We start from the raw sequence: 14,397 nt of genomic DNA on the forward strand, positions 1-14,397 counted from the left end.
CAAGTAATACAAACATTATGAGTTTACTGTCCCTCTCACTTGGTAAGTATGATCCTTAATAATTCTTGAACAAACCCCCCTAGCTTCAGCAAGTGTCTGGTTATAGGCATCTTTGTCTGACACTGTTGTTCAAAAGGATCACAAACAAAAAAGGTTTAAGATAAAGTATTGAAAGTGAAATGTGATCAGAATTCATATTCAACTAACCGTGTTTATTGGGAATGTGTATAAATGGTACATTCAAGGAAAAATTCTTTACTAGAGTTCTCCAGAAAAGCATAAAAAGGTTGCGATACCAAATCTTTACTTCTTTGTTGCACCTGCAAAACAAGAAAACTCAATAGTTGAATAAATGAGAGAATCTTCTTTTTAAAACTGTGAGTCATCAACTAAAACTTATTAAAACGGTCAGTCAAACATTCTTTTAGTGTATTTAATTAGCATAATGCATATGTTCTCAAGCCAATCAATCGTTTAGTTCCTGCTTCTATCGCTTAGTTCCAGCGGCCCATCATGTAGCTCAATCGTTTAGTAAACGACCTTGCGCATAGGCTATCGTTTTAGCTACCGCGCCCATCATTTACCTCCATCGGTTTTAGCGCTGATGCCTTATCATCTAACGCATTCGCCTATCGCTTAACGTCATCACCTATCGCTTAGCATTCCACCTATCGTGTAGCGCATCTACTCATCGTCTAGGGCTCATGCCCATCCCGTAGCGCCATCGTGTAGTCTATCGCTTAGCGCTCGCGTATATGCTATATGATCGTCTAGCGCTCGCCTACACAATCGACGATCGTCCAACGCTCGTCTACACGATCGTCCAGCGCCCGCGCATATCTACACGATCGTCTAGCGCATCGCTTAGCTCCACACATTTACTATACGATCGTCTACCTCATCGTTTAGCTCCCCACATTACTACACGATTGTCCAACACCCGTCTACATGATCACGTACCTTATTGTTTAGCTCCCTGCATTGCTACACGATCGTCCAGCGCCCGCCTACACGATCGTCTACTTCATCGTATAGTGCTACCCATTTGCTACATGTTCATCTACCCAACGCCTTACGCTCAACATTTCGCTTTCACTACTCTTGCTCACGCATATCCAACGCAGGAGCAACTCTGCAATGCCTCTTGCCAATACTTCAACAAATGTATCATATACAACAAAACCATTAATCAAATCGAATTTCAAAGGCCATAGACACATAAAAAGGCCCAAATCTAGGAGTAGAGAGACATATTGAAGTGAAACCCCAACTGGCTTTCATTGAGACATTTACATAAACAGTTGAAAGTCGTAACATAAGAACAAAAATTGCTATGAGTTTAAGAGAGGAAAGAGAAGAAGAGCATATTGATCTGGACGAACAACGAACGGCTAACTTCAAATCTTCAGATCTGAACTTCAGATCAAGCGACGAACGAGTGCGGGTTGCACGACGACTGGGTGCGACGGTGCGAGTTGCACGATGAACAGACCTGCATGGAAGCCAGATCTACACCACGACAGACTCTTTACCCACGATCGACGGACGAATGCTAAGGTTTGGAAGAGAAAAGTGAGAAAGAAAAGGGTCTAAAGAGTGAAGTGTGAGAATGAGAGGAAAAAGAAAATATGGGGAGAGTGAAGAGGGAAAAATGGAAAAAAAAAATGGGGGTAAAATAGAAAATAAGGGGAGAGTGAAGAGGGAAAAATTAAGCGGGTCTTTAATGTCGGTTTAAAACTGACATTAAAGGTACCCCTACAATGTCGGTTTAAAACCGACATTAAAGATTCACTTTTTTAAAAAAACGACATTATACATCCGATTTCACTTTTTTCAACCAACATTAAAGCCTAAAATTCTTGTAGTGACTATACATTTCGTAGTCCAGTCTTATACAAAACCTTTGCATAGAACACCTCTACTCATATGTCTACACATGAATTATCAGGATCCGATCATTTATAGTACTTTACAACAATTGTAACAACTACAAAGCAGGTCGTATTCATAGCGTCAACAGGATAAGATTGAAAGGATTGAATCCCGTAGCGGAAGCATTGTGAAAGTCTTGCATCCCGCAATTTAATTTTTACATAAACAAATTTAGTATACTAAAATAGAATATAAACATGTAATATAGCATGCTTTAGGGAAAAAGATTAGAAAAACTCTTACCTTTGTAGATTCCTAAGCTTCACGAACAATTCTCTTTAAGTTCCAACAAATGGCTCCTCCAACGATCTTGATCACGAACGATTTCTTGAACAATCTCGAACACTACTAGGAAAGTAACCTCGTTATTCTCTAGGATTCTAATAGAGGGATAAGTGGTATCTAACTATTGGGAGGGAGGGGGGAGAAAAGAATTTTGGAGAGTAGAGATGATTCTTTTTGTGGCTTAGGCAAAATTTTGCACAATAACACTTGTGTGTTATGTATTGTCAGTGACTGTGTCAGTGTCTCCTAAAAGGGCCATAGAGAGGTCTTTATATAGAGATGAGTCAAACATTTTTCCTAATCTTTTTCCTATTTCCATTTTTCACGATTAATTAGTTAAATAATACTTATTTAATTAATTTAGCTCAATTAATTCAATAACACTTATTTAATTGATTAATACAATTAAATAATACTTATTTACTTTAATTTTCACATTAATTAAATAACTGTTAAATCTAATTTAATGTATATATATTTAATTATCATAAACATTATATGTGCAATATATCTCTATTAATTAATTCTTTGTGAATCTAATTCACTTGAATTAATTAATTGAAACTTATTCAAATATTACTTTCTAATTCAATTTAAATTATAGATCATATCCACAATTAATTATATATTAATTACATTAATTTATGGTTTCTTTAAATTAATTTGAACAATTCAAATCATCCCTCTTAAATATCCGCTAATGAGCTAACAGGGGACCTGGTAGATCGTAGATCAGAAGCTCCAACAATATGATATTAATTAGCTAAACTCATTAACCAAGTTAATCAATATTCGTTAACTGTGGGTACACTCCACTAAAGACCCACAACTACACTCTTCTCACTACATGTATATTTCTGTGTCCACGGATATAAACCAATAATAGCAAATTAGTTCTTCATGAGTATCCGTAACTCCAATTGAGTCAAATTATCGTTTTACCCTTGGGTTACCTCTGATTCCTTAAGAATGAACAATCTATTTGTGGTCCAACCAATAAACAGAAACCTCTTTCGGGCCAATGAGAGAGTAGGGTCCTTTGTTCAAGTCTCGAACACACCACTTAAGGGGACACTCATCTATTTACCCTTAAGGCAGGAAGAGTGAATTCCATCTTGTATTATTATGTTCCCAGCTTCCCACTCAGTCCTGTCCCCAAAATGGTAGGTATATTTGGTTGACAAACTGACCACCCTCACCCATACAAATCAAAGGATAATCCTTCGTGAACAAGAGTTCATAATATACTCAGGATTAAGACTAAGTTGCCTAGGTCATCCTATTAAAATAGGAACCTAACTAGTTAGTGGTGTTACATCTAGTGGTTACTATTTCGTTGTCCAGTTTTATGCAAACTCATTGCATAGGAAACCTCCACTTGTATGTCAACTACATGAATGCTTTGGATCATTGCGTTTGTATCAAATACAAAGTAAGCCGTATCCATAATGTTACCAAGATAAGGTACCCAACCTTATCTCTATACTATAAACCCTTCAGGTTGCATCTTGAACATTAATTCTTATATGTTTGCACATACAGTTCAAGACTCATAAGGCAGCTTTGGATTTAGGGATATTAAGACAAAATAGACAAACAACACAAACAATAACATTTATTGAATTAACATTCATAACTCTTTATTGATGACAATCAATTAATAACATTTACTATCTACGAGTTTTAAGGCATAAAACCCAACAAAGGTACCCAACGTTATCCATCTACTACAAATCGTTTAGGTTATCACTTAAACATGATCCGTCTGTATGTCTCTATATACATATTTAAATTTCAGAAGATAATCCTGGATCTTAGTTTATTGATTTTGTAGATAAATGCAACTAAATGATAAATAAAATAGCTTTTTATTTTAGGGACAGTTGCAAATATAGACATTAGACCCAAAGTATTAACAAATATAATATAATGTAAAAAAAAATTATAAATATGGCCAAATTTAAATAGTCTATCAATGATAGACCATACTATTGGTAGAAGTTTATCAGTGATAGACCATATCACTAGTAAGAGTCTATCAATGATGGAAGTCTATCGCTGATAGACTTGTCTATATTTGCAATTTTTTTTAAATGATGTTATACACTTGGTTATTATTCTTAAAAATGCTATACCCTTTATTTTATTAGATAAATAAACTGTTTGTACATTACAACTACAACTACAAGATCCATGATATTTAGGGCATCAACCCCAATAATATGAACTCCAAATATCATATCTCTACTTAGTGCCTTAAACAACCCTTAATTATTCTTTTAACAAATTGAGAAGAAACAAACTTACGTAAAATTGGAAAACCATAATTTAAAAATTGAGATGAAAGAAACGTAAAATTTAAAAAACAAAAATAAAAAAAAAAGAAAAACAATATTGTTATGGAAGCCATAAATATTGTTTTGTTACAACAATGATATTAAATTTCATTTCCACGTAGACATCCACATGAGGAATTGACATTTTCATTATATCCTAAAAAAATCATCTAATTATAAAGTAAACAACAAGATATTACTACTTGAAGTATAATATAAACAATAAAGACGTTAACTCGCTTAAAAATCATAATATATTTATTTATAAATTTAAATTTTTTCTTAATTTTTTTTATAATATTTATAGAAATTTATCCACGTTCATATCTTATCAATATTTTGATCAACATTTCCACAAAATTAATACCTCCGATGCTTCCATCAACATTTTAACTCTTTCATTATTTCCTTATCCGAGCTTGAAGGGAGGGCGGTGTATAGATGAATTAAATTGAGAGGAAAAATGAGATTTGTCTCACTTTTTGAAAATGAGGGTCTTTTACTCTTTATTGATGTCAATACCGGGTGAAATTACCAAAATGAAATACTTGTGCACGCCGAACGACCCAATCTCGCCCTTCGCACTTTCGCTCTCACACAAATCGTCTCCTAACTCCTCTCTCCCTTTTTCTCATAATCATTCTCTCCTCACGATCTCGCTCTTTCACCGGATCTAGCACTATCTCACTCGTCGAAGAAGGATCTCGCACTCTAGAGGAGAAGAAGAAGAAAGAAAAAAAAATGTAGAACGATGAGGGCGGAAGAGAGAGAGAAAATTGATGTAATTTTGTAAAATTGGTTGAAGATGATGTAAGCAAGAGGTTAAAAAAAAATATTTTCTAAAAAAGTGGTGCATTTTTTATATTGGGCCTCCAAAATGGGTAAACCATACTATTTTCTCCCTAGGTTGCCGATGAAATGCTGTGGAATTCTTTGTTTGAACCAAAAACTCGCAATTTATGAGTGTGTCACCACTTAATTGTTCGTCGTTAACTTTCTCTAAAGCTTGTAAATTTTATTGGAAAATAGCCCATTGGGGGTTTTATTTTGGAAAACATGCCCAGTTTTAAAAACAATGTTTTTTTGACCCCCATGCAGCAATCGCGTACGAACAAAGGATTTCATAATCATCAAACTTGCGACAAGTGCATGTTCTTGCGTGAATATTTACATGGCCTCCTAAACCTCCATTATCACCTCGAACTCATGTTGGTCAATTGGCCTAACTTCATGTTTGCTTGTTTTGTCTGCCGCATCATGAATTATTGCCATTGCATAGTTCGACAGTCTTAACGTACTGTTTGATGCATCCGTTCGACGTTTGTGATACAAGTCCTGTAACCAACCTCTAATATGGTCTAGAAATGACATGATTGATAGCTGTCGTTCATCTTTTAACACTCTGTTTATGCACTCTGCGAGGTTTTTCGTCATTTGATTGTACCTTCTGTTACATTGGTACATCCTAGCCCACCGTTCAAGATCAATATCTTCTAGGTATTTGAGTGGACCTGGATACCTTGCAAATTGACTCCGATGGTAGTTGAATACTGACTCATGACTTGGCTTGGCTGCTTTGTCGAAAATATCCAAAATACCTTTATTCTTAAAATTAGCTATAAATTAGCTTTCAAGTGATGGATGCAGATACCATGAAATGCCTCTGGGAAGACCGTGATTACACATCTTAGTTGCTGAAAAAACCACACCCAAGATTCATTAGTTTCTCCACCAGATATACCAAAACGACTGGGTATATTTGATTATTTCCATCGACCTTAGTCGCAAGCAGGAGTTTACCACTGTACTTACCCTAAAACAGGGCAAATGTAGTTCAGAAACCCTCTAATGGAAACACTAAGAGCCATGAAGACATGCTTGAAATATTTATCTTCTTGCACTTCATATTTAAATGTTGAACCAGGATTTTCAATTTGTAAGGCTTCACCAAATTTAGGTAACTTCTTGTAGGATTCTTTTGGTGACCCCCAAGTAAGCACTAACGCTTCTTCCTTTACCTTCTATGCCTTGTCATAACTTAAACTCACACCAAACTCTTGTTTTATATCCTTCACAATGTCCTTCGGTATGAATGACTAACGTCTTCAAACCTTGACGAAATTAAATGTCCGAAAATCCAACTAGAAGATTGTCTATGATCGTTAGTCAATATTTCATTTCTACATGTGTCGAGATTGTCATACTTAGAAATCTTAAATATTTCAAATTTTTTCAATTTAACGGATGAAGTTTCCATTTGCATTCTTCAACTAAGCATACAACTTTGTATAATGTTGTGTTCGACTTTTTCACCCTAAACTGAAAGCCTCTAATTACTAATATAGATAACCACATCTTTAAATCCTTCTTAGATAGAAATATGTCATCAACTTGCACATCTTTAGAAGAATAAGACTGACCTAGCATGACGATTGTGTTACTAGATGGATGTGACAAGTTACGACCCGTTGCATGTGACGAGCCTCCATAGTCTTTAATCGTTCGTCTTCTCCATGCATTGTATGGTGGGTATTAATCTTAGGTTCCTCTCCATCATCCTTCTCCCTCCAAGACCAACCATTGAAATATTGACCTTGATCTACATCATCCCCTAAGTTATGAGTCACCAAATTACTAGGCGACGAAGTAAGTGATGGATTAAAATATATGAGGGGAAATGGACTATTTGACTCCATCTTGCAATGTGCTGACCTAGATGTTGAAGGGATTTCTTCAGTTCGTCGAATATGTAAATTTTTTGGATGAAATCCTTGGTTACTTGAACACTTTGGAAGCGTGGATATGTAAAGAGGTATTACTGAGACCTTTTCCTATGTGAGGAATGTGTGTAGATCTTCATCATTTCGAATTACAAATGCAGGAGCTTTGGATCTCAATTGAAATATACATCTTATAATAAGATTATACTCATCTGACATTGTACCACTTATCCTATAAACTTTGGCCAGGAATTCATTATAGGTCGTGCCAACCTCAATGTCACACCCCTGCAACTCTCCTCCATCGTAATCCTTTTCCCTTTCATTCCAAATGCCACCGAAACAAATCCAAACATGAGGCATTTTCCTACAATTTATAATAAAAATGTATTAATGTAATGTAGTTAAAGAAAAAAGTAAAATTAAAAAAAAATTGGCCCGGTGGTCCACCATGTCGAGTACAACATCGAGCCAAAAAAAACAAAATGCTTGGTTTTTTGTATGCCCGGTCGGGCCAGATTTAACTCTATCGGGCCTCGGACCAGTCCCAACTCGATTCCTATCCCATACCCAGGAAGACCAGGTCAAACAATTAATTTCATACCCGGTGAAGCCCGGCCAGGAATCAAACTTATTCCAACAATTGTTTTGTACCCGATGAAGCCTGATTGGGTAATTTCAACTCATTTGCTTTCTACCCGGTGACGTCTCGGTGAAGCCTGACTCGGAATCAAACTTATTCCAACAATTATTTTGTACCTGGTGAAGTCCGGCCGGTAATTTCAACTCATTTGCTTCCTACCTGGTGAAGCCCGACCAACTAGGCGCAAAGAACCAATCAGACTGACCTAGTGGATAAATCTAGAATACAGAAACAAAAAATCCAACTATGAATAGATATCTGACTTTCGGGTAAGAGTATGAACATCTATTTAAAAAAAATTTTGCTATTTTTTTGTGTTTTTTTTTTAAATTTTAAATATGCATTATAAAAGGAAAAGAAACAATCAACAAAGCAAGAATAAATCACACTCCAAAAAGGTCGTTTATTTTTGTCAATTTTTTCAGAAATTATCGAACTATTGAATACATACGAAATGAATAAATCAAACTATTGAAATACATACATTCGTACGGAGTGTACAAAATTACAACTTCATGAAATATAAGTTTTAGATTTGACGATTTCGTTCTGGAATAATTTGGTGAAGAGAACTTTTTGTGGAGTTATAAACAAATCAAATTTGGTGGTGAAGATATTTTTGTGTGAATATTTTTTTATTAGTGGTTTTTTGATAAATTAAATTTTTTGTAAATAAATTTAGGTGGATAATTTTTGGTGAATTAATTTGGTAGGTTGGTTGTTGAAATTGGAAGTGAGAATTTAATAAGGGATAAGAGTAATTGGAATTTTTTGTGTGAATAATTTTTGGATAAATTAATTTTTTGTAAATAAATTAAGGTGGAGAATGTGAATTAATTTGGTAGTTTGGTGATTGAAATTAAGACTAATTGTACAACCAATATTTATCATGCTTACATCATTTACATCATCAAGTGGTTAAAAAAAAACTTGTTTTTCAAAGAGGGGTAAAAAATACAATGACAAACTTTCAATGGGCCATTTTCTCCAATTTTCTCATTACAAATTGGTTCTAGTTTGGAGGAAACCTAGCTAGTATTTTGAAGCATGCGAGTAATAATCATTTCAAGAACTTTGACGATTGATTTGAGTTTCCTTTCTCAAGTAATTGAAAGGTTGAATTCTTAGGATCTTGTTCAAATTTGAATTTCTTACTTACCTTGTTGAGTACAATTATCATAGTCAAGAGCTCAAGGCACGACGATGAAACAACTGATGAAAGCCTCTTTTGCGGCTTGTTTAATGGTTCTTCTTGTCGGAGAATGCTCTAGGGTTTTCCATTAGACGATTTGAGAAGAATTTTGATAGATTGAAAAGGCTTATCATCACTGTATGCTTTTGTTTTCGTTGTCCTTATACTTTCAAAATATCCATAGTTTCTGTACATTTAATAAACAATAATGATCCTCCAGTTTCATTTTTCTTCTAGTTTTAGAGATTGAAATGATCAATTTTTAAAAGTACAAAGAACCAATATATCGTCACAGGTTGGCTTAGTGGTCGATAAGTGTCATAGATTTAATAAATGACTTAGAGAGTATGAGTTCAATATATGGTGGTCATCTACCTAAGATTTAATATCCTATGAATTTTTTCAGCACCCAAATGTTGTAGGGTCAAGAGGGTTGTTCAATAAAATTAGTGGAGGTGCATATAAGTTGGCCCAAACACTCATGCATATTATAAAAAAAATAAAAAAAAATACATGAACCAAAATAAACTAAATTAAAAGTATAGGGACCAAAATGAACCAAAATCCATAATAAAATGGACAAAAGTAGTAATTAAACATCAAACCTTTACATTGTCAAAAATTCTATGCATTCCCAAATTTGAAAGGGCCAAGCTGTGGATATACCTTAATCTCAATGTTTCCAGCTAAAATTTGTAATCTAAAACAAATTGAAGGGTGGCAAGGGCCCCCTTCCTTCATCGGCTCTGCCCCTCGTCATAGCTGATTTTTCGTTTAGGTTGGATGCCTTGAGTTTATCAGTCAGCACCTTTATTGAATCAGATACTTCTGCTTTGTACACGTACATTTTGGACATGAGCAAGAAGAGGAAGAAGTTGATGGTACTAAGCACTGCCAAAAACCCATAGTAGTAGTCAAGATGAGAAGCATTCAAGTTGTTGTTGATCCATCCATTGCCATGTTTCTTTGTAAGATGAGAAACTGTTGAAAGAAGAAAACTACTTAGGAAGTTTCCAATTCCAAGCGAAGTCATCGAATACGAAGTGCCTAAACTCTTCATGCTTTCTGGTGCTTGATCATAAAAGAATTCAATCTTTGCTACTTCTGAAAATGCATCAGCAACTCCCACAAGCATGAACTGAGGAAGGAGAGTGAAAATGGTCAGGGGGAGTTGTTCTTCATTTTTTTCCAACCCATTTTTTCTAGCAACATGGAGTCTATGCCTTTCAACCAAAGATGCAATTGTCATTATCAAGATATGGAGAATCATCCCAATTCCCAATCTTTGTAACATTGTGATTCCTCTTGGATTGTTAGTTAATCTCTGCATTATCTTGACGAAGAACCTTCAAGAAAGAAGACACCAGGTTAATGGTAACACAAGAAGTCGTATGACTTGTAGCATTGGCAATAATTTTTTTAGCAAACCTGTCGTAGATGATGACACTGACTAGCATGGAGATGGTAACAAAAGCAGTTAAACTTGCAGGAGGGATTTGAAAGTGGCTACCGACGCTTCGGTCGAGGGTCCTGCCTTGCTTGATGAAAAGGGTCTGTGCCTGTGACAACATTGTGCTTGGAATGAATGTGCATATCAGAATTGGGATCATTCTCAACATCTGTTTTGTCTCCTCCACTTGAGTCACTGAACATAGCTTCCATGGATGAGTTGAGCCTGTTCTTATGGCAGCCTTGTTGAGGAACCTGCATATGCAGTGAAGAAATACAATCTCATTGAACCCCCCATATTGCACCTATGCCAATTCAGTAATCCCAAGATGTTCTACATCCATAAACACTTCAGAACCAAGTTCTAACTAAATAAAACTACTCTGATTTATACAAATTGGGCTTTTTATTCACTTTGCATATAAATCTCTGTACTTTTCTTTTGATTTCACCTAAAATAGCTCGTGTCAATGTATCTTTCCTACTTTTGATCATTGTGTGACTATGTTTGGATCTGAACACAAACGAACACGGTGATGTTAACAGGTATGTAACAACAATAATTTAGCAGCTAATGCAAGTGATTCTAATTTTAGAGATAGTAACCTCAAGGATGGAGTGGAATCAATCCTGAAAGTTCCTTGCTTAGTGTACTCCTCAAGCTGAAGCTCATGGAGTTGCCTAGGGTCATAAGGAAGAGGCTGCCTCCAATTCCAAGCAGTAGCTACAATGACCTTAGCCATCCTGATGAAAGGGCTTCCAGTGGGGAGCTTGTGCCTGTAAAAAGGTGTGCCTGCAGCAAATATGAGAATGGCTATTGCAAGGCCTACAGTGGGAATGCCATATCCCAAGCTCCATCCTACATTCTCTTGTATGTAAACAAGAGTGGTGGTGGCAAAGAGAGTGCCAAAGAAAATGCTGAACATCCACCAATTGAAGAAGGATAACTTCTGGGCCTTCTCTTCGGGATGGAAGTCGTCGAACTGGTCGGCTCCGATTGTCGAGATGTTTGGTTTGGTTCCACCCGTGCCAAGAGCCAATATGTAGAGTGCAGTGAAGAAGACAGCGAGTTGTAGCCTGGAGGTCTGCTTGCAATGTTCTGCGTTTGCATCCAAACATGGATGGGGCTTTAGGCTTGGCATGGACACTGCCAGTGTTAGAAGAGACATTCCCTGTGAAATGAATGATGTGTTTTCTCCTATTAGAGTTCAGAGCAGTTTTGTTATCAAATGAAACTGTGATTAGTTTTTGAAGAAAAAATTGGCGAATGATTTTTGGGCAAATTGCTCATCAACTCTGTTTTTGCCATTACCTAAAAAGTGTATGTTAGCAACGGTATAGGAGATCTAACGAGTAGAAATCAATATTAATTTCAAAGAAAATGATATTACGGAAGTTTAAACACAATATCTATTCTGATATCAGGTTAAATCACCCACTAATTTTAAATTTTAAATTTATAGTGCTGTGAATTTAATTATTTCTCTGTATTAGTTATCATTTCTGATCAGAAAATACTAACCTTGGAAAAATAAATACTAGTTCAAATCTTCTAATGAAACATACATCATCACATTCTTTTCCTTCCTCAATGCCATGAAACTTCTTTCATTTTTCTCACCATTTTCTTTTGGACACTTATGTCTCTTCTCTACCTTCCTCTCTCACTTATATTTCAATTTTTTCTCTCTCTTTATCTTCAACGTGAGAAACTTCTTAATTTCACATTGGCTAATTCTTCATGCACATGTCACACACGAAGCCTAATAGACAAAAGTCATAATTGAATTACCTATGATCCTGTTTATAATTATACAAATGCAAGGGATTGATAACAATTTTGTTTTAAATTTTTTATTTTTAAAATCTATATTTATTATCTCCTAAATTTCATACTATGCTGTTTTTCTTGAAAAAAAAAATTATAATTTTTAATCAAATTCTAAAAACGATTTTTTAGAAAAGATTGAGTGATAACAAAAGCAATTACTATTTATAACTCAATTTTTAAAAACTAAAAACTATAAGAATTAAAAGCTTGTGGTCTTTACCATAGATTTAGTTCTAGTTTATATAATTTTTTCATTATTATTTTTTAAAATCTTAAGAGTATTTAAAAACGCTATTAATAGTAACCCAATAATACTAATTCGAATTTGTGAGAAAATTAGCTTTTTAGTTAACCAAAAATTTTTGACAAGTCAAAAATATATATGTTAATAAAAGAAAAACATTTTGTTGGGAGATTAGTTGAATTTTGGTAATGATTTTTTTTTTCTTTTTCTTTTGATCAAATTGGAATATGGATGTTATGTCTAAATTTTGTCATTTATTTAAAAAATATTCCTATTTTTTCAAAAAATGGTAAAATAATTATTAACCTTTTATAAATATATTGAAAAAAAAAATGATTGAATGAGATGCTCATAAGGTAACGTAGTTGAATACATACAACAAGGCAGATGAAGGAGGCAACGATGAAGGTGCGGTAACGACCGAGATGGGCATCGGCGATGTAGGCGCCAAAGATGGGAGTGATCCAAACAGTTGCAGTCCAGTTGGTGACGTTGTTAGAGGCAGTGACAGTTCCTTGATGAAGCTTATCCGTCAAATAAGTAATAAGATTGGAGGAGACGCCGTAGTACGCCGTCCGCTCGAACACTTCGTAGACGACGATGAAGAAACAGGCTGACCAACGACCTCTGTGGGATCGACGGACGGGATTGCCTTTCAAATCCACGCTTCCGTCTTTGCTGTAATCATCCTCAACCCCAAACCTTTCTTCTACAAAAGGATATGATCTTTCGCTTACTCTCATTATTATTCAATATTGTTCCTTTCCTTTCAACCTTCTCTCTTTTACCATCACAAATCCCTCACAATATCCACACATATATATATGAAATCAATTCTTAATGAAGTGAGAGGATTTTGTCGGAAATAAACTAATGTTTTCATTAGAGAATAAAACAGCGGGATTAGTTTTTATTTGATTCAGTTTATTGTTGATTCAGTTATTAATTCTTTACTTTTTTTTTCCTTCCAATTTTCCTTAGGTCTTTTTGTTATTTTCAAATTAAAATTAGGTATTTTTTTTATATATAGATTGAAATTTAACATTTTTCTCTTGGTCTTTTTCTAAGGGACCGTTTGATTTAAAGTTTTATGCTGGAATAAGATATCTGGAAATAAAAAATGATTATATTTATAAACAAAAATTGTATTTGTAGATTAATAATTTAAAGAATAAACAATATTAAATATATCAATAAAAAGTTAATTACGAATTAATAATAATTTTAATTATAAATATTTGAAGACTAAGTAATTTATAATTAAAATTAACCAATTAATATATTTAATGAACGTCATATTAATTATAATCTAATACTTAAATATTTTTATTATTAATTAAGTTCAACATTAGTAATTTTAATTTTAATTAAATAATATAAGAAAATATATTTTAATGGACAATATATTATATAAAAAAGGAAAAAAATGAGATAAAAATATGATATATTAATAAAGAATACTAAAAAGTATTTGATAAATATGATATGTTAATAATGAATGAAGTATTAAAAAATTAATCACAATAAATAATTAATTTCTTATAAATAATCAGTGATGATTATATATACATAATGAATGATTAAATTAAAATTAATCTCAATAAATAATTACTTGATTATTAAAAAAATAAAAAAATAAAAAATTATTATTATTGAAAAATGAAGTTTAATAGTAACTAAATTTAACTAATCTTGGTTTACTAATTAAATATATTTAAGCAAGTGTTACTAATCAATTAATAGTTTATGTAAAAAAAAAAATCCA

At 33.9% G+C, this 14,397-nt stretch overlaps 1 protein-coding gene across 2 annotated transcripts; it reads right to left on the reverse strand.

Annotated features, from left to right (window-relative positions):
• Positions 1 to 9,656: 9,656 nt before the first annotated feature.
• On the reverse strand, positions 9,657 to 13,522 carry LOC120089562 (protein NRT1/ PTR FAMILY 5.2-like). Of its 2 annotated transcripts, none has more exons than XM_039047030.1 (4): positions 13,010 to 13,522; positions 11,164 to 11,729; positions 10,537 to 10,812; positions 9,657 to 10,454 (listed from the first exon to the last, which is right to left on the reverse strand). In XM_039047030.1, the coding sequence occupies exons 1-4, from the start codon at positions 13,373 to 13,375 to the stop codon at positions 9,809 to 9,811; spliced, it is 1,854 nt and encodes a 617-aa protein (XP_038902958.1). In that variant the 5' UTR covers positions 13,376 to 13,522; the 3' UTR covers positions 9,657 to 9,808. The 2 variants fall into 2 exon arrangements, with proteins under 2 accessions (XP_038902958.1, XP_038902959.1); XM_039047031.1 differs by lacking the exon at positions 13,010 to 13,522 and adding an exon at positions 12,080 to 12,360.
• Between the last annotated feature and the right edge of the window lie 875 nt (positions 13,523 to 14,397).

The sequence above is a fragment of the Benincasa hispida genome, chromosome 1 (genome assembly GCF_009727055.1).
Source record: "Benincasa hispida cultivar B227 chromosome 1, ASM972705v1, whole genome shotgun sequence".
Taxonomy (NCBI): Eukaryota; Viridiplantae; Streptophyta; class Magnoliopsida; order Cucurbitales; family Cucurbitaceae; genus Benincasa; species Benincasa hispida.